We start from the raw sequence: 21215 nt of genomic DNA, 5'->3' as shown, positions 1-21215 counted from the left end.
AACCTGAAGGTGCAGAGTCACCACCTGCTCGAGCATTGAGAATGGAGTGCAGGCCACTAGACAATAATTAATTAGGTCAGTGATGCTCACTTTGTGACTCAGGAACCACATGTGATTCTTTGATGTGCCACCTGTGGCTCATCTGAGCACCATGCCCCAACGTGGCATCTGTCCCACGGTTCAGGAAAGTGGGCAAGGCAGCTGGTTTCCTTTTTGACACAGCCAGCAGTAGAGTAAGTAAGCTGTGAGCTTCCTTCAAGCTCAGGCCTGATGCCAGGGATGGAAATGAACGTGGCTGTTTTGGTTGACAGTAATTGTGAAACAGGCTGTCCAGAAGCCGTGGACTGAAGCACCACGAAATTAGTTCATCGCGCTCCAGGGACTTTATTCAGGAGCAGATCTCATAGCTCAGTGGTGGCGAACCTATGGCACGCGTGCCAGAGGTGGCACTCAGAGCCCTCTTTGTGGGCACGTATTTGGGCACCCGGCAATGGCATAGTGCCAAGGGGGCGAGGGTGTTTAATGCGACTTACTACTGGTGTGTAGCGCCCCTGAAGTGTGGCGAGAGGCGTTCGGCGGAGGGGTGAATTCCAGAGCTTGAGGCCCGGGGAGGACGGGGGCATGGCAGGGGTACAGGGCGCACGCGTGCCCCGGACACAGTTTCCCCTTGCTCCGACCCTGGCACTCGGTCTCTAAAAGGTTCGCCATCACTGTCATAGCTAGTTCTTTCCAGGCAGATGGAACTAAAGGAAGAGCTGGATTTACATCCCGCTTTTTCTCTACTACGAGGAATCTCAAAGCAGCTCACAATCTCCCTCCCCCCACAACAGACACCTTGTGAGGTAGGTGGGGTTGTGACTGGCCCAAGGTCACCCAGCAGGCTTCATGAGGAGAAGCGGAGAAACAAACCTGGTTCACCAGATAAGACTGTGCCGCTCATGTGGAGGAGCGGAGAACAAGATCCGCTTCTCCGGATTAGAGTCCACCTGCTCTTAGCTACTATTCCACACTGGCTCACAACTGCACTTTCCTTCAGAGAGGCATTGATTAGATCAGGGGTCTGCAACCTGCGGCTCTCCGGATGTTCATGGACTACAAACCCCATCATCCCCTGCCAGCGTGGCCAATTGGCTGGTGCTGGCCGGGGCTGATGGGATTTGTAGTCCGTGAACATCTGGAGAGCTGCAGGTTGCAGACCCCTGGATTAGATCCTGGATTTAGTCAACCAACCTGACCAGGTCAGTGCTAACAACCACAAAGGATAAGGTGTAGATGCTGCGGGCTGCATATAAGCCGCTAGCCCATTTAATTGGGCTATATCAGGCTGTAAGCCATTCATACGGCTAGGGCTAGATTGTGCTTTAACAACATGTTGAGGTCGAATGGAACGAACCATGGCATCCAAACAATGACAGATTGTGAGCGCCACCTTGGCCTCGTCGGAGCTTGGCTGCCTTCAGGATCAAAGAAAATCCTCTTTCATTTGCACTCTCTTTACTTCTAGTCAGGCAGTTAACAATACTCCTGCTATATTGAGCCCATGTTCTACACATCACACTCACCTCATAATGTCTTGCCTGGACACCAACCACTCGGGCATTCTCCCTTGCCTCCCCTTTACCCTTCTCAGCAGGGAGCTCCCTGCTCCAGCCTACTAGTGGCCAGTGGACTATCTGTCAATCCCTGCTGGCCTGGGATTGGCCCTTCAGCTTTCCTGGCCTTCCTCCTTGATTGCAGCCTGGTCAAGGCTGTGCTGGATCCATCCTACTCTGTGAGACTGCTGAAGACTGCTGATTGCAGCCTGGTTAGGGCTGGACCCACTCCACCCTTCTCCATGGAACGGCTTTTTCCTACTTCTCAGGCCCTCCTGCCAGTTCTCTGCAGTTTCTCCTGGCTTCTGGCTTCCTAGACATCCCTGCTCTTGCTGGTAAGTCCAAGGATAGGGCTGTCGGTTGTGGGGAGTCCAGCGGTCCCTGGGTGGGCATGTGTGTGAGAGCGGAGGATGGAGTGGGCTGTCAGGTGCTGGGAGGCCGTCCCATCTCTGGACGCAAGTGATTTTATCCACAGAAATGCATCTCAGGAGTCACAAAGAGAGTCTGCATGTTATCTGAAATGGAGATCGTCACACAACCTTGGAAAGCTCAGGTAGAGGCATTACAATGGATGGTGGTGAAGTGAAGTTGTGTCACCACCACACAGTTGTTCCCAGGTCAAATTTTCCCCATTGGTGCTCTAAAAGCCTCTCGTCATCCAAAGGAGCCATCTTTGGTGTGTGCGCATATAAGTTCCAGCAAGTAGCTTCTGACTTGCAGCAACTCTACGAATCAATTTCTTCTCAAGCGTCCTACCATTAACAGCATTGCTCGGGTCTTGCAAAATGAGGCCCGCAGCTTCCTTGACTGAGTCCAGCCACCGTATGTTGGGTCTTCCCAGTGGTGGGATCCAAAAATTTTAGTAACAGGTTCCCATGGTGGTGGGATTCAAACTGTGGTGTAGTACCAATGGGGCTGGGTGGGGCATGAAGGGGCGTGGCCGGGCATTCCGGGGGTGGGGCATTCCTGGGTGGGGCTGTGGCAAGGACGCAGCCGCTGCGCCAGTCCTTGGGCGGGAAACGAATGCACGCAGGTGCAGGCTGCCACGCACGCCGGTGCACCTCCTGCTAGACTGCTTCAAGTTCTGCGCACTACTGCTGAGAGGAGGGGCGTAACGAAGGCAAAAATCACGTGGCAAAATCACCAATGGGTAACCCCCTCTCGGCACACACCAATAATTAGTCACCTACTCTCGGGAACCTGTGAGAACCTGCTGGATCCCACCTCTGGGCCTTCCTCTTTTCCTTCTGCCTTCAACTTTTCTCAGCAGGGTTGTCTTTTTCCAGTGACTCTTGTCTTGTCATGATGTTACGAAGGTACGATAGCCTCAGTTTAGGCTTCTAAAGAACCTGCTGATCTGCCCTTTTGGTGGTCCACAGTGTCTGTAAAATCCTCCTCCAACACTTCCTTTCAAAAGAAAAGGAGCCTTCAATAATATTTATTGACTTGTGTTTTTTTTTAAAGGATTGATAGGGTGCCTTTCCGTTAAATTATCTCCAAGACTGTTTCCAGGTGACTAAAACAACCTACAAAAAGACTGCTTGAAAGGGAACGTGGGTCCTGACTCATCACTCCAGACTTGAGTGGGTGAGACAGACAGAGGAAATGCGATGTGGAAGCCAGTCTGCCGTTCTCTTATTTTCCCCTCCCTCTTGATCTTTTATGGCTACCCCAGGGTTGGCTCAGGAAACTCTCGGTGGGCCAGAATACAACAGGAGACTCAGAAGACAGCAGGAGGTACAACCTGTGTTCCACCAGCTGCATTGGCAGAGGTGGGATCCAACCAGTTCTCACCACTTCTCTAGGGGCGATTCCGCACACGAATAAAACAGGTTCGACCCAGTTCCCTGAGAAGGGTACTGACCTAGGTTGAAGCCATTGTTGTTCCCCACTGCAACCAGCTTGATCCCAGCTCGGAGGGCGGAATCATCCTGTGCCTCTTCGCCGCTCCGTTCCGATTCGCTACTGTTCTATGGCCATGTTCCGTCTATCCCCACACAGCTATAAAAAAAACCTGCCACAGGATGATGGAGGGGCCGAAGGTGGCGTTTTGATTGGCCAACTATTTTCACGTACCACTGAACGAGTCAGCTGTGATTGGCTGAATAGCTGGGACTCCACTGGCACCAAGAGATTCCCACACTTTACTGGAAATTGAGCCAGGAGTTTGAAACGTGGTTCCCTGAAAAGTAGTGCGATTCCCAACTGGAGTCGGGGAAATTTGACCGTTACTGCAGGCGAAGCTGGTGGTACAAAACCACGTCGATCCCAGTGGATTTGTCGCGGAGCACCGATTAGGTGGCTTAGCTTCGAACTTAGCCGTCGATAGCTTAAAGTCGCGGAGATACGAAACCCTAGAAGTGGTTACTAATTTTTTCTGAGTGCCGAGAAGGGGCTACTAAAGCAACCTCCCTGCCCAATAGGGACTGGAGGTGCGTTTGTGCGGCGGCGGCACCACTGTTTGAATCCCACCACCATCGGAACCTGTTATTAAAATTTTTGGATCCCACCACTGTGCATTGGCTATGGGTCAGAATCAAGATTCTTGGACAAAGGTACAAAGCCCTATATGGTCTGGGCCCCGTGTACCTGAGGGACTATCTCTCCTGGGATGTTCTACAAAGAGCACTTAGACCGGTGAATGGTAATCTACTAGTAGCTCCTGGCCCAAAGGAAGCTCCACTAGCTTCAAATAGGGACCAAGCTTTTTTGGTGATTACCATTCACCGGTCTAAGTGCTCTTTGTAGAACATCCCAGGAGAGATAGTCCCTCAGCCTGAACCAGGCTCAGACCATATAAGGGCTTTACAACCTGCTAATCCCAGAGCCTCTTGATTCTGATTTCAAGTACCTCCACCTAGAGCCAATGCAGCAGGTGGAACACAGGTTGTGCCTCCTGCCGTCTTCTGGCCCACCTGGGGTTTCCTGAGCTAACCCCATTTTAAAAAAGGTCTGTAGAGAAATCAATCTTCTGAGTAGTTGGCAACTACATAAAGCAACCACATAAAAGGTCTGTAAAGAAATTAATCTCCCAGGGGGCTGGCAAACACAGGAAGCGACCACATGAAGAAGGCAATTTGTGACAAGTCAGCGTTTTCGTAATCTTCAGTTCAGTCTGTAAAGCTAGCCTCGTATATTAGTGTGACCATCCGTCCCTTTTTCGGCGGGACATTCACGCTTTTTAACAATTAGTCACGCCTCCCGAGGCGTTTTAAAAAAGTCCCGACTTTTGGAGGCTGCAGCCAGTTTGTTTTCTTCAGTTCGGGCGAATCGGTTGTTAAAGATTAACTTCAAGTCAGCGTGGCTCTTCCTCAGGGTTGTGGTGCTTCAACTGTGGTAGCTCTGTTTTCAAAAGGTTTCTGCGCCTTCTTGCGGGATCTCCGCTTGTCCGGGTGGGGGGTGGGGGGAACAACCTGGCTGAAGAGGATCCAGAATTCACCACCGGCAGGAACCACCCAGCACATGAAGAGTTAAGGTGATTTCTATGATCGGAAAGAGTCAAAGGAAGCCCCTCACAAGGAGCAGGCGGCCTCGAACAGGGAAGCCCCTCTGCCCGAGAGAGAAGGTGCTTGCATACCTCGGGCAGAGGGGGAATAACATGGCGTTGGCCTTAACAAAGTGCAGCCTGCTCTTGCGTTATGAGAACAATGACCACCGAACAGGGAAGCCCCTCTGCCCGAGAGAGAAGGTGCTTGCCTTCTGCCTCCGGGCAGAGGGGGAATGGCAGCGGCGTTGGCCTGCTCGAATTAAGCCTGCTCTTGCATTAAAGGAGCAGGCGGTAACAGGGAAGCCCCTCTGCCCGAGGGAGAAGGTGCTTACCTTCTGCACTCCAGGCGGAAGGGGAATAACATGGCGTTAGCCTGCTCGGGGTATACTGCAATAGCATTGCGGGGGCAGGCGACACCGAGCAGGGAAATACTGCCCGAGAGAGAAGGTGCTTGCCTTCTGCCGCCGGGCAGAGGGGGAAAATTAACAGCGGCGTTAGCCTGCTGGTGCATACCTGCTCTTACATTCGCGGGAGCAGGCGGCCCCGAGCAGGGAAATTTCTACCCGAGGGAGAAGGTGCTTGCCTTCTACCTCGGGCCGAGGCGGAATAACAGCAGCGTTATTCTGCTCGGGGTCGCCTGCTCTTGCATTTAGCGCGGGAGCAGAAGCGAAGACCGAGCAGGGAAGCCCCTCTGCCCGAGGGAGAAGGTGCTTGCCTTCTGCCTCGGGCAGAGGGGAAATAACATGGCGGTGAAAATACCGAGTCGCATACTGCTCTTACGTGCCGGGGCAGGCGGGCTCGAGCCGGTGAAATCTACCCGAGAGATTTAAGGTGCACCTTCTGCCGCCGGGCGGAGGGGGAATGGCTGGCGTTAGCCTGCTCGGGGTTAGCCTGCTCTTGCATTGTGGGAGCAGGCGGCCCCGAGCAGGGAAGAGCTGCCCGAGGGAGGAGGTGCCTGCCTTCTACTCGGGCAGAGGGAAGGAAAACAACTGACGTTGGCCTGCTCGAGGAGATTGTATATGCTTGCATTCGCGGGAGCAGGCATTTGAGCAGGGAAACCCTCTGCCCGAGGGAGAAGGTGCTTGCCTTCTGCCGCCGGGCGGAGGAGGAATGGCAGCGGCGGTAACCTGCTCGGTGTCGCCTGCTCTTGCATTGCGGGAGCAGAAGGCCCCGAGCAGGGAAACCCTCTACCCGAGGGAGAAGGTGCTTGCACACCGGGCAGAGGGGGAATAACAGCGGCGTTGGCCTGCACCGGTGCGCCTGCTCTTGCATTGCGGGAGCAGGCGACACCGAGCAGGGAAACCCCTCTGCCCGAGAGAGAAGGTGCTTGCCTTCTGCCTCGGGCAGAGGGGGAATAACAGCGGCGTTGGCCTGCTCGAGAACCTGCTCTTGCGTGCGGGAGCAGGCGTGAGCAGGGAAACCCCTCTGCCCGAGGGAGAAGTTACTTGCCAGCACTTCTACTTACCGGGCAGAGGGGGAATGGCAGCGGCGTTGGCCCCTGCTGAGTGCCGCCTGCTCTTGCATTGCGGGAGCAGGCGGTAGCGGGCAAGCCCCTCTGCCCGAGGGAGAAGGTGCTTGCGCTTCTGCCTCGGGCAGAGGGCGAATAACTTTAGCAGCGTTGGCCTGCTTTCGGGGTCGCCTGCTCTTGCATTAAAGGAGCAGGCGGCCCCGAGGCAGGGAAATTCTACCCGAGGGAGAAGATTGCTTGCCTTCTGCCACCGGGCAGAGGGGAAATAACAGCGGCGTTAGCCTGCTCGGGGTCGCCTGCTCTTGCATTTAACGAGGGCGCAAGCGACACCGAACAGGGAAACTGCCCGAGAGTTAAGGTGCACCTTCTGCCACCGGGCAGAGGGGGAATGGCAACAGCGTTAGCCTGCTCGGGGTCGCCTGCTCTTGCATTGCGGGGAACTGAAGGCCCTGAGCAGGGAAGCCCCTCTGCCCGAGGGAGAAGTTGCTTGCAGCTACCGCACCGGGCGGAGGGGGAATAACAGCGGCGTTAGCCTGCTCGGGGTACGCCTGCTCTTGCGTTGCGGGAGCAGGCGGCCTCGACCAGGGAAGCCCCTCTGCCCGAGAGAGAAGGTGCTTGCCTCCTGCCTCGGGCAGAGGGGGAATAACAACAGCGTTAGCCTGCGCCAGGTCGCCTGCTCTTGCGTTGCGGAACTGAAGCGACACCGAGCAGGGAAACTTCTGCCCGAGAGAGAAGGTGCTTGCCTTCTTGCCTCGGGCCGGGGCGGAAATTAACAGCGGCGTTGGCCTGCTCGGTGTCGCCTGCTCTTAACGTTTAGCAGGCTGACCCGAGCAGGGAAACCCCTCTGCCCGAGGGAGAAGGTGCTTGCCCTTCTGCCACCGGGCGGAAGAGAATGGCAACGTTAGCCTGCTCGGGGTCGCCTGCTCTTGCATTGCGGAAGCAGGCGTGACTGAGCAGGGAAACTCTGCCCGAGGGAGAAGGTGCTTGCCTTCTACCTCGGGCAGAGGGGGAATAACAGCGGCGTTAGCCTGCACCGGGGTCGCCTGCTCTTGCGTTAGCGGGAGCAGGCGACCTCGAGGTAGAAAGCCCCTCTACCCGAGAGAGAAGTTGCTTACTTAGCTCTACTGCTCCGGGCAGAGGGGGAATAACAGCGGCGTTGTACTTTCGGGGTCGCATGCTGCTCTTGCGTTAAGGGAGCAGGCGGCCTCGAGCAGGGAAACCCCTCTGCCCGAGAGAGAAGGTGCTTGCCATCTACTCGGGCAGAGGGGGAATGGCAGCGACATTTGGCCTGCTCGGGGTACGCCTGCTCTTGCGTTGCGGTGGCGGCCTCGAGCAGGGGAAGCCCCTCTGCCCGAGAGAGAAGGTGCTTGCTTTATACCTCGGGCGGAGGGGGAATGGCTTTTAGCGACGTTAGCCTGCTCCGGGGTCGCCTGCTCTTGCGTTGCGGGAGCAGGCGGCCCCGAGCAGGGAAATTCTGCCCGAGGGAGAAGGTGCTTGCCTTCTGCCGCGGGCAGAGGAGGAATAACGGCTGGCGTTAGCCTGCTCGGGGTCGCCACCTCTTGCATCGCGGGGGCAGGCGGTACCGAACAGGGAAACCCCTCTGCCCGAGAGAGAAGGTGCTTGCCTTCTGCCTTACCGGGCAGAGGGGGAATAACAGCGGCGTTAGCCTGCTCGGGAAAGGGTCGGCGTAAAAAAAGCCCAGAGCAAAATACAGAGACTGGGGTTCCCTTCTCACAGGGGAGGAAAGCTGGAGCCCCCTTTACCCTGAGGGGCTGCCTCTCCGAGAGAGTGAAACCTCAGACTCCTTTGATCCATCCATCCCACGCCCCCATCAAACTTTCTCTGCCCATGTATCCGCAGGGGTCATGGGCGGTGGCAACACTCCCATCCACCACCCTCAATCCCCATCGAGCTTTTGCCGGATCACAGGGTCCGTGGCCTGCATCTGTGCGTAGCATCTTCAGGGGTATATCGCAGAGGGATGTCGCGGGGTGTATCACAGTGTGTAACGGAACCTCTGGCTGGTACACTTCACTGAAGGTGCGAGACCTGGAATCTGGAGGTGAAATCATTAGGAATAAGCTAACGCCCTGGATTTGTAGCTTGCGAACAGTTTACCCAGAGCTGTACGTTTTAGAAGGACCCGTCATCTTCCTGTTTCTATGATGCTGGGCGGTAGAGGAAGCGAATTATTGAGATTTTGATTTGTACGCGATTTACTGAGTCGAAATTACGTCCTATGAAAGTTTGTCATGATCTTTAAACCAGACTTTTGAAAGTAAACATTATATTTGCTAATCAAGGTAGAAGGCTTTGCTTTTATATACCAGATTCAGAACCATTAAATTACTCGTAAATGCGGGTCCAAAGTGAAATCTATACGTAGTACAGAGTTCCGGTGAAACATTTGCAAAGACAGTGAATGCAATGATTCTGTTTGTAATTAACTTTTAAATGGAGAATTTTTTATCAGTTCTCTTCTTTCTTATAGAGATGCTGATTGGGAACTTAGTTGTGTCCTTTTGTAACCCAATGAGAAAAGGAAGTCTCCTCTTTTTCAGAGGGGATGCTTGTAAGCGGTTTGTTTATGAATCCCTAAAAGGGTGCTTAGCAGTGCAAACAGAGAACAAAGCGGAGAGTAGGTATACACTTTAAAAGGCAACTTAGATTTGTTGTAGCATCAGCTTTTGTGGATTACAGCCCATTTGTCAGATGTATGTACAAACTCTTTCCTGCAATAAATCTTAAGATTAAATATGTTGACATAATGCAACATTGTACATATATGCCTTGCATTTTAGAGTGTCTTCCTGCTGTATCCCCTTCAGCATCGATGTCTGCGGGTTCTGCAAAACTCCCCCAAAATTCCCACTTAATTTCTTATGATGAGTGGTGATCCATCAAAATTCACTTGATGGGAAAAGATGTGATGTAGAAGGGATAACTATATTCAGATGTATGTTCTTCTATGCAATGTGCTTGCATACACTGGCTGTGTCTTGTTTTTTATTATTGTAAAGGAATTGTAGGGAGAGATGCTTGATCTGTAGCACAAGGGGGCAGGACAATTACCTCAACATAAGTGGTCCCTAGTGTAACTTGATGATGCCAGAATCCCCCACTTGGTAAGCATTATGAAAAACTAGGTTCTCTATACTTTACATGATATTGTATCATCCCCTTGCTGAACTGACAGTTTTAAGAATTCTTTTGGTTTTGAATTAAGTGGTTTAGGTGGGATTCAGTGTTAAAGGCCTTTGCAAAATTGAAGGACAGTGTTTGGTCATGGAAGAGAGATAAATTCTACGATACTTTCAGTTCCAGGGACCAAAGTGTTGCAACAAATCATAATATTAATTGAGATCCCACAAAAGATCTCTGTTTTACTTATTTATTTTAGCAAATAGCACGAATCTTCAGAGGATAGAAAGTTGGTCAGTTGACTTGTCAAAGCACTTTTTAAAGTCAAGAATGCCACTGTACACCTTTTTTGTTTATTGTAGGGGCATTTGTTTAAAAAAGAAATAAGGTCTGTGAAACTGATTATTTCACTTTTGGTGCTCTGCTCCCGCAGCAAGGATACCATTTCTTTTGGGCCTCGCAGACACCAGCTACTCAGTGGTGTCCCTCTTTACCAATGTTAAAATCTGGTCACCTTATCGTATATAGGAGTTTAATACAGATTTAACTGGGACATCCCCCTATCAGGCTGAGATACACATTTGCCTGGTTGGGAAACCCTTGGCTATTTGGGGATAGAGTTTGGGGGAGATAGGAACTTCAGTGGGGTAGAAAGTCATTCAGTCCACCATTCAAAGCATGCAGTTTCACCTGGAGAGCTAATCTCTGTAGTCTGAAGATGAGTTGTAATTCTAGGGGCTCTCCCGGCCCCACTTGGAAAATGGCAGCTGTATGTTAAGCATCCCCCTCCCTCAGTGGTGGGATCCAAAAATTTTAGTAACAGGTTCCCATGGTGGTGGGATTCAAACTGTGGCGTAGCGCCAATGGGGCTGGGTGGGGCACAACGGGGGCGTGGCCGGGCATTCCGGGGGTGGGGCATTCCTGGGCGGGGCTGTGGCAAGGACGCAGCCGCTGCGCCGGTCCTTGGGCGGGAAACGAATGCACGCAGGCGCAGGCTGCCACGCACGCCGGTGCACCTCCTGCTAGACTGCTTCAAGTTCTGCGCACTACTGCTGAGAGGAGGGGCGTAACTAAGGCAAAAATCACGTGGCAAAATCACCAATTAGTAACCCCCTCTCGGCACACACAAATAATTAGCAACCTACTCTTGGGAGCCTGTGAGAACCTGCTGGATCCCACCTCTGCTCTCCCCCCTGTTAATTTTTATGTGCCTGTTTTATGTAAGTAAGTTTCATTTGTAGGGAACAGGGGTACTTAAATAGATACGTTAGTGGCTTAGAGTCCTGGGCAGGAGGCAAGAGTTTGATTTTTAAGTTACAGTTTGTCTTTCATTTTAAGCAGCCTGGGGGATATCTATGGCTGAAGCTGCCCCGTACCCTTGCCCAAGGTAAGGTGGCATTACCTGGACCTTGTATCTGAGTTCATAATCGCCTCCTGTGCTGCGGTAATAACAGTTTAACAGCCAAGAGGAAACGTTTTTACTGCCAAAGCATTAAATGTTTTTTCACCTAATGATTGAAAATAGTAAAATCCTAGTCTCTGATGGTTAACATTGCGTTAAAGGGGAAGTAATAACGGCTGCCGTTAAGACAGGGCCTGCTGTCCCAAGAAGATTGCAGACCTATTGATAAGCTTTTACAGACCCAAGACAGCCAGGGCTAGTTTGTCCTATGGATAGCTAAGTTGTTTGGCCAAAGTGCCTGGCCACTAGAGGGAGCCACACAGCCACACAGGAATGTAAGCACAAGAGTGAGTCTGTCTGTCTGTCTGTCTGTCTGTCTTTCCATTAATCCAGGATAATTCAGGAGCCACCATGGTGTAGCGCTTAAGAGTCTGTCTGTCTGTCTGTCTGTCTGTCTGTCTGTCTGTCCATTCTTCCAGGATAAACCAGGAGCCACTATGGTGTAGCGCTTAAGAGTGGCATTTCTAATCTGGAGAACCTGGTTTGATTCCCCACTCCTCCACATGAGTGGAGATTAATCTAGACTCCAATCTGGTAGACTGGATTTGTTTCCCCTCTCCTCCACAATGAAGCCTGTTGGGTGACCATGGGCCAGTCATAGTTCTCTCTGAACTCTCTCAGCCACACCTACCTCACAAGGTGTCTGTTGTGAGGCGAGGAAGGGAAGGAGTTTGGGTCTTCTTACAGTTGAGAAAAGCAGGGTGTAAATCCACCTCTTCTTCTTATGTTTCTGTCACCTCCTATATTGTTTGTTTGTTTGTTTGTTTGTTTATGTAGCCCTATATGGAGGTCTCAGAGTGGCTTTCAGAATTGAAAACTACAACAAAAACAGCATCACATCACATAAAAACAACATAAAAACACCATAGAACAAAGTATCAGAATACAAAATTGAACAGTAATAAAATAATTTCAAATAGCTCCTCATCATATAGAACAAACTACCAGAAGAGAGGTGGATTAAGACCTTTAAAAGCCCCATGACCTTTACCATACCCCTATATACCGTATATGGAATTCAAAACAAAAAAACCCCCAGAACATCCTTTATTCCGCTGCTTTCTTTCCTTGAAGATACATAACATTTTAATTTACGCAAATCAAAGATGCAAAATAATATTCACTGTTGCTTACTTATATAACTCGATTGAGACTACAAAAAGTTTTCCCCGACATTTTTTAATTGCAAAGTCTTTGATCGTATCCTCAAAATTAATCTGACATCTCAAATCTGCTTCAACACTTAGCAGAGATAAGGAGGGAAAAAAAATCTCTGAGGGGCCCTCTTGAAGTGCTAAGCACTTGCTTCTTTTGCTTAACAGTTAATCCAGGACTGGATCAGAATATTATCCACTCACATAGCCACCCCACCAATTAAAGCGTATCACTTACAGAAAGGGACAAAGGTACCCCTTGTCCCAGGGCGCTGCTCTTCTGAGGAGTCGCATTAGAGCGCAAAATGGGGGTCCCCCACGTGACCAGGAAGCCCTGCTGCCTTGTCGTGCCTCGGCCCACCCAAGGCACGCAAAAAACGATGATGATGCCTCCAAGCGCCCTCAACCCCACCCTGGACTGGGTTCTTTTATAAGCACTGGGGGCCGGGCTTGGGGAGCAGGAAGTCCCACCCCTTCCTGCTCCCCAAGCCCCACCCCCTGGCCTCAGTGCTTATAAAAGGGCGGGGTCGAGGGCAATGGGGGTGGAGCCTGGGGCATCAGGGGGTGGAGCTAGGGTGGTGTGGGGGCAGGGCCTGGGGGGGCATCCTGGAGACAATTTGTCTCCAGGCGCCATTTACCCCTGGTACGCTTCTGCACCCCACCCCAGACTGGCAGCTTCCAGAGAGGGGCATTGAGGGGGGGGAGGTCAAGGGCCAAGGGCCTGGGTGAAGAGGAAAGTCTTCACCAGATGCCAAAACCCATAAAGGGCTGGCACCTGGTGAATTTCCACGGGGAGGCTGTTCCAGTCTGTGGCCAGCCACAGAGGAAGCCCTCCCACGTACCCCCTCCCCTGCACCTTGGTGTGGGAAGAGACCACCAGGAGAGCCCCCCCCCCCCAAATCTCAATGTTCATATATGTGCAGGGGCTTGTTCAGATAGGTGGGACCCAAGCCCACCTTAGATGTATAGCCCCCATTCCATCCATAAATCTGCACAGAGCAGACCAGCCAATGTATTCCCTTTCTAAGCTTCAACCAATTACAAAGAGTGTTACGGAGAACTAATCCACTTTGGTTCTCTTTTAAGTGGGGGTTGGTGAAAAGGCAGCATGATGCAAAAACGAGGAGTGACAGGAAGTAAATTAACAACCTGGAGGGGGAAAAATGAGCTGCCCTTCGTATGTCACGTGCAGCAACTGGAAGGGAAGCTTCTAATGACATAGTATCTGCTGCTAAAAAGCATCCTACTAAGCCTCTAATTTGGGGGAATAGGACATTTCTTTTCCTCCACGTTGTCACCCTAGGGTCACACAGTAGGGTGAGGTATCCCCCTATAGGCAGTGGTGGCGAACCTGTGGCACGGGTGCCAGAGGTGGCACTCAGGAAAAACCTCACAATGAGCACTTGTGCACAGAGTTCGAAATCATGGGGGGGGGGCGGTACGTAACCCTATTAAGGCTGTTTAAGCCCCACTGATTTTCATGGAAGGAGACTAGAGCACAATTCTTTACCACAAGGAGTAAGCTAGGTTGCTGGCAACAGGGCTTGCTTCTAAACCCTCCTAGGGTCATGATTCACCCATTGGAAGAGTTGCACGGTTGCTTCAAAGCAAAGCCACCGACTATCACCAAGCTTACTCCCGAGTAACGCACACCTTGGAGCCAACCATTTTTTCTAAACTAAAACCTCAATATTCAGGTTAAATTGCCGTGTTGGCACTTTGCGATAAATAAGTGGGTTTTGGGTTGCAGTTTGGGCACTCGGTCTCGAAAAGGTTCACCATCACTGCCCTATAGGCAGTGGGTTTACTGGGGTGTACTATTGAAGGTCAGCAAATTGCCTATCAGGTAAATGGAGATATTTTAACCTCTGTGGGGTGCCATTAGGATTTTGCGCCACAGAACAATGTGGTTCATCCACTGCAGAAATCTCTGGAATTAAAAATTCAGGGAGGAAAGAATCTGGAAATTTGCTCCTCTTGGTACTTGTGTAAATGGAGTTCCCAGAGTCATTTGGCTAAACATTCTTGGAAAGAAGATCCAGGGTTGGGGGAACTCTTCCTGGATTCTTATGGCAAGCTACATAGGACAGATCCATTGTGTTTCACACTGGGGGCATCTCTAAAGAAAATGGCACCCAGGGAAAGCACCAAAATTGCCCACCCCCCAGCATCCTTTCCCTATTGGGCTGGCCAGTGATGTTTAATTTATGTCTAACTTCATGCCAGGAGAGCAACTGGCCCAGGAGGTGACTGGGGGCGGGGACAAAGCCTTCTCTCAAACCCGCCCCCATCTCTTTCCAGACGCTCATCTGGTACAAGAATTCGAGGCATGGGTTGCCAAAGCAAGCAATGCTAGCTCTGACAGCAATGTGAGGAACATACTGGCGGAAAGTAAGCCCAGGGTAAAGACGGCACGCCCAGCCCCTCTGAAAACCAGCCTCCATTGGTGGTTGGCCGCCTTTTTGCCTCGTCTTCCCTCGTCCTCTTCCTCTAGCGGGGCCAGGCCGAGGAGCACCTGGCAGGCCCATAGCAGGCTCCCAGCCTGGCCCATGGCTTGCCATGACCTGCCGGCTGCGGCCCCCCCCGGATCAACCACCAATGGCGGTTGGCCAATTCCCTGCCTCGTCTTCCCTCGGCCTCTTCCTCTGGTGGGGCCGGGCCGAGGGGCACCTGGCAGGACCGTGGCAGGCTCCCAGCCTAGCCCATGGCTTGTTACGACCCATGGGCTGCTGCTGCCCCCCACCTCAACCTCCATCGGCCACCTTCCTGCCTCGTTTGTTGGGAGCTGGGGGGGGGGGCTGCGGCTTCAGTGTGTGTGTGGCAATTTTACGCCCCTAACACTTGATCAGATGGATGGCGCCCGTGGACATGCAGCACCCCATTTCCCCATGGCAGGACCGCCCCTGGCGATGGGGTGGCGGGGTGGCGGGGGAGCTCCCCTAAGTCTCTGGTGCCCAGGGTAGGAGCTCTGACTTGCCCCACTCACATTACGCCCCTGTGCACTGTTGTTTATCCAACAAGGAGCCATTTCTGCTGTCTCTGGAAAGTGAGAAGTAAGCTTACATAACTTTGCTCACAGAGCAAAGTCTGATGAGCTGAGGATTGCTAAGAGGAGAGCCGCAAACGCGCCATGCACGTCCCTAATAGACAAAGAGGTTCCACGCATAGAAATACGTACAATACATTTTGAATAGTTGGTATACAGCTAAGACGGGAATGCATGAGAGAGCCATTAGCTTGCCACCCTGAAGGAAAAACGGTTTTTCCAAAGATTTTTTTTGTTAAAAACCACCTCACCAAGAACTGCACCTCCTACAATAATTAAAAGCCAGCTGAGTGGGCCATTTCCACCCCACCATGTACATTTATGACTTTTTGGGGTGAATATTTCACGGTGCTTTTCCAGGAGAAGACATATAGTTTCGAAGCAGGCTGCACCTAGGAACGTCAGGCTCTTAACTCTTTTGATTTAGCAATAACACCCATGACTATTTTATCCGGACTCTTTTTTCCGGGGGGAGGGGGCTGATGCACATGCCCAATAATAGGCTAGTAAATCCTATTAATTGAGCGGCCCTTTTTTTCTTGCTAGGTTTGAGGTGGGTGGCCGCTCCCCCGGGAACGACCCACCGGCAGGACACCAGAACCAAGTGCGGGTTTTTTCTTGGGGTGGGGGGTCAATCCCATTAAGGGGCGTCCCTGCGCCTTTAAAACCCCTCCCTCCCCGCCTGCCTCTCCCGCATGGGAGTTGTAAACAGTTGCCTCCCCCTTCCTGTTGGGCAGGCCCCGCCCCCCCGCCGCCGGGCCGGCCCCTTTGGCCGCATCTCATTAGCATAGATTAACGCTGGGGGAGCTCGAGTGCAGGTGCAGAGCCGGGCGAGAGCAGGAGCCGAGCGGAGCGCCGGAGCCTCGCCATGCGTCCGGCGGGCAGCGGCCACTCGGCTTGGGCGGCGGCGGCGGCGGGGCTGGTGCTGCTGTGCGTGGCCGGCGGAGGTAAGACGAGCATCTCTCCTCTTATGTCGCCCCCTTCTCCTCCTGCTGCTGCTGCTGCTGCTTTTGCGCCCGCTTGTCCTCTACGGCTTTGCAAGCGCTCCTGCGGCGAGCCAGCCGGGCTGCGCGCAAAGGGAGGCGGAGGGGAGAGCCGCCCCGGGAGGGGGTGGGGGCGATCAGGGTGACCCCCCCCTCCTTTCCTCTCCCGTCTGCCTTTGGCAACACAAAAACAAGGGGGCAACCAGGTGCCTCTGGCCAGCGGAAGGGCTCCGGGACGCACGGAGCCGGGCTTTTTCCCTGGGGTGGGGGGAGGTTTCCAGCAGGACCGGGAGGAGGGCAGCCTCTGCGTCCTGGGTTGGAGGGGGGGGGGGATGAGTCCCGTACTCGCCCCTTCCCGCATTGTGTGTCCCCAAGATTCGCAACCGCGGCGGCTGCTGCTGCAGCAGAGGGGTGTGAATGGGAGCGGATGGGGGAACAATGGCAAAGCCCCCCCCCCTCCCCAACCGCCCCGCTGGTTGTCACTGCAGTGATGGGGCCGGTTGCTGGGCTTTGTCTGTGGGTGCCCCCCCCCCACACTCCCTGGCTTACCCCCCCCCCACTTTGTCCTTCGACCTGTGGGTACCTCCAGGTACCTGTTCTTCTCTCTCTCTCTCTTCGGTGACACCTGTCCTTCGGCTCCAACATTGGAGGGCGTGGGTAGCTTGTATTGTGTGGATTCTTTCATTCCTCTGTTGTGTGTCTTTGGATTTTTTTGGGGGGGGGGCATTACCATTCATTCAGCTGCCCCTCCTGTGCATCCCACTTTGTGGGGCAACCAGGGTGTCAAATAAGGTTTCCATTCCTTGTTTTATTGTAGGGTTGTTGGGGGTGGGGGGTGGGGGTGTCGATCTTACTTTTTTATTTTCTCCCCCCCACTGTGTCGGTCGTAGTTCCAAAGAGAGGTCCAGATAGCTTCATTAACACCTACCATTTACCCCTCCCCTCTTTTTTCTCTCATCGCCTCTCTCTGCTTTGAGGTTTTTTGTGGAGTAGAATTATAAAGCCCCCCCCCCCCCCCGCCCCGGTTCTTTTCCCGCATAGGCCTGGTCAAATGTTTCTTCTCTTTAACTACTGGGTCGAAGGAACATTTCATCCAACTCCGGATTTTAAACAGATTTTTTTTCCCCCCTCCCAACATTTTGTTTTGATCAATGGGGAAAATTACAGGAACAAGTAAAAATGGCGTTCCCCAATTCTCCCTGTCCGGGGTATCCGTCAATTCCCATCTGATGCAGCCAGCGTTGGAGTGGGGGGGGAGCAGAAAGAGAACAAAGCGCTGGAAAATATGGTTGAGTTTTTGCACACAGATATTTTTTTTTAAATCCCTCATTCCCGTTCATAACTCGATTATGCCGAAAGCCTGAATTTTAGCAGATTGCCATTTCCCTGGTTTGGCACCTTGGAGTTTCAGCTTAACCGGGTGGTGAATCCAGACGTGTTTTTTGTCTGGGCAGGGACCCCCGATCTCACCATGAGAGGGACACCATTCCTTATAGAAAGGTCAGCGCCCCCCACCCTTTCCTTTTGGTACGCGGTTTGCACCAGAAGAGTGTTGAACTTTTCTTTTTGCAAGCGGCTGGCATCTCGAGCAATCAGCCTCTGTTTGCAGAGGTCAGTGTTTTTGCTCGGGCAAAAAGTTCCCGCCCGGCTCGGAGCCTGCAGGCCTGTCAGGTGTCCTGCCTCCCTAGCGGTTTGCCCGAATCTGCCGTACAAGCTGTCCACCTCTCCGTCCTTCACTGCTCAAGGATGCGACTGTAAAGGCAGGCGAAGCAAAGGTTGGCGACAACGAGGTGCTTCAGCATGGCGTAGTGCGGATGAGGCTTTGTATTTGCATGCGAGACTTTTCATGCCTTTCTTCTCGACCGCTGCAAGCGTCTTCCCATACTTTTTGAGCAGGGAGGGGGCTTTTTCAAACTGTTTCAAGCCAAAGGCCTTCCCCACCCCTCTCCGCCCGCTATGCTGAAAAATAGGCAAGGCCTATAAGATTATGGGGGCACTTCAGTCAAATGCCCCCCCAGGTAGCCTGCATCCCACACAACTTTTTTCTTCAGCTGGCCACGTTTCCTGTATTGGTCTGAAAGGACCCCGAGATGATAAAACGAGCCAACTTTATTTGATCGACTGTGAAGCTTTAGATTTTGGCGAGGCGGGCGCGAAACATGTCGGCGTGACGGCAAAATCCATCGAAAACCACAGCGAGGGTTCTTACAACTCAAGGAAATGTGTTCAGGAGGTGGGTGCCAGTCTGAAGAAATTAATTCAGCGCGATGGAGGAGGCCTATTGAGTGGATCAGCTGACGAGCGAACGGGAGATCGGAGCTGCGTGGTGCAAATCCATTCTCCGAAAAACCCAGAGCTATGGCTTAAAAAAACACACACAACAACAACAGTGCTGGTTTCCAAACTCAACTGCAGCTCTGTTTTCCCAACGAGCAGAGTTGGGGGTTTGCATTTAGCTCCAGGATGGTTTTGAGTTTTGCTGCTCACGGCTGTCTACAAGGGGAGTCCGGGAGGTGGATGGATCCTTGGCGACTCTTCCCGAGCCAACTGGCTTTTTGTTGTATACTTCCTTCTGTGCTCTCTCTCTCTCTTTCTCTAAGAGGATCCAAAAAGGCGGGCGGGCGGGTATGGGAACTGTTCTGGCCACGGGAGGAGAAGAAAAGCAACTTTTGAGGGATAGAAGGACATTTGAAAGGCAGCAGCTCTGGCTTGCGAAATGAAAGGTTTTCTCAGCTGAGATGCGAGGTGCTTTCAGAGTTGGGAGGGAAGGGAGGGGGGGAGGGGAGGCTCAGCTAGCAGGGAAAAGCATCGAAGAAATGGGAGAAATGGATAGCTGGGTGGTTGGCGGCCAAGAAAGGGGGTCGGAGTCTAGTTTTTTTTTTAATTGAAAAAACTAAAAGGGTTGGTGGGAACCTGCCCTGACTTTAATTTCGGTGACTTTGGAGTGAACTCTTCCCCTTTCCTTATCAGAGGTAGCAGGTGCATGCTCTGTGTAATTGCATTTCTCCTTAATCAATAGCTGGAGTAAATCTAGGTCATCAAGGGGGTGTGCTTCTCATCTCCCTTACTCTACTTTAAACTAATTTCCTTCCAAATGCATTCATTGCAGGTGGCACAATAACTGTAGGGTGAAACAACCATCTGAAATGCAGATTGTAGAAGTCTGGATTCAAATTCTATTAATGAACAGTCGCTGCAGTGGGATGGTTTTAGACGTAGACTTTGAATCATACAAAGGTCAGTTTCTCCAGAAAATAAGTACTGGGATGTAAGTCCCTGGAAACGCTTCCCAAGAAATCCAGCAGTGTGGTTTTGAGATTTTTTGCACCTATTCTCGAAGGTACTCTTTACTGGAAAATGCATATAGCCCAGGCCTTGGGCTATGTCCTGGATTTTCACCTTGTTTTACAAAGCTGGGATTTTTCGGGAACAAGGGGACAGTCACTTAAAATAAAAGCATTCCAGCAGCCCGGCTTGTCAGGTGAACATTTTCAAAATAAAAGGCCACCGTGGAGTGGTGGGTTTTTGAAATCAAAGGCGGCTGTTATTTTCTGTGAAGCTTTGATCTCAGGTCAGAGGGGAATAAAACAACCACAGTGATGTGTCGTAGGTTTTGCATGGCAAACTTTGGGGAAGGGACAATTGCGAGCACAGGATAATAGTAATGAAGGTGGCCGATTTAAAACAAGAGATGCTCCGGACTCGTGATCTTCGGGAGTCAACATTATCTGGTCCTGTGGAGTGTTGAGGCTTTGGGAAGAGATGGGCATCGCTGTTAGGTTTGGGAAGTGTGAATTGGTATTAGGGAGAAAGCCACCTGAGGAATCCTCTTGGAGTTAGCAGTATTGATATCACAGAGAACCCAACATCTCCATTCCCCCATAATAATTGATCATTAACATGCACACTAAAGCCCCTGTTCAGTTTCTGCGACCCCCCCCCTTCCCACCATGAGAACATGCTCCCAAATCTGCGTCCGTCCGATGGGAACAGTGTGTGTTTGTATATTGTGCGGGTAACTGGACCCTTTTATGCAAATGTGCTTACAAAACACTTCCTGTTTGATGCCAGAATTAATTGTGGGGAGGGTTCTTAAAAAGCGCACATAAAATAACTGCTGTGATGGGACCCCGATGCTGCTTGATTTTCCTGGCAAGCGTTTTTTATAGCTTTCCTGGTTTGTGTACTGTTTGCTGTCTGTTGCCTTTTGTGGCGTGGGGGTGGGGAGGGATGAGCAAGGAGAAGGCGAGTCGTGGAAAACAAATGGGCCTGCCTTTAGTTCGACATTCTACAGGCCTTTGCCTGGAACCAGTTTTCAGTTGCTGGTCTCCCTTCTGAATCCTATACAATGAAGAAGGATGCCTCTGACCATGTGCAGGTTGCATGTCCCTTTCCTTGTCAGAGTTTTAAAAAAGTGAGGCTCTGCCTTTGTCTCGCCTGCCTGAATGACTTAAAACATAGGTGTCACACAACACAACACAAGCCTATATTGGCATATAAAACAGGACAAAATTGTAAAACAAAACAAGGTTAAGATAACTCAAAGATTAACAAAGGAGCAACTAAGAAGGCCATTGCGTTCACATCCTACATGTGAGTTCCCAAAGGCACCTGGTGGGCCACTGCGAGTAGCAGAGAGCTGGACTAGATGGACTTTGGTCTGATCCAGCTGGCTTGTTCTTATGTTCTTATGTTCTTAAGATATACAGTTAAAATTACTAATTTCCAGTATAAAATTTGCAACAAAGGAGCACATCAGAGCTGTTCAGGAGATTGGGTATCTTATAACCCCCCCCCCCCCCCCACCCCCCCCCCCCCCCACCCCCCCCCCCCCCCACCCCCCCCCCCCCCCACCCCCCCCCCCCCCCACCCCCCCCCCCCC

General features: G+C 51.9%; 1 protein-coding gene across 1 annotated transcript in view; it reads left to right on the top strand.

Annotated features, from left to right (window-relative positions):
• Nucleotides 1-16152: 16152 nt before the first annotated feature.
• The window catches only part of CADM4 (cell adhesion molecule 4), a 183868-nt gene continuing 178805 nt past the window's right edge, over nt 16153-21215 (top strand). Inside the window, exon 1 of the mRNA XM_048500689.1 lies at nt 16153-16297. Within this exon, the coding sequence (XP_048356646.1) occupies nt 16219-16297 (79 nt within the window). The 5' untranslated portion in view covers nt 16153-16218. The remainder of the gene's footprint in view (nt 16298-21215) is intronic.

Source organism: Sphaerodactylus townsendi, linkage group LG06, assembly GCF_021028975.2.
Source record: "Sphaerodactylus townsendi isolate TG3544 linkage group LG06, MPM_Stown_v2.3, whole genome shotgun sequence".
Taxonomy (NCBI): domain Eukaryota; kingdom Metazoa; phylum Chordata; class Lepidosauria; order Squamata; family Sphaerodactylidae; genus Sphaerodactylus; species Sphaerodactylus townsendi.
This window is presented reverse-complemented; position numbering and strand designations above follow the sequence as displayed.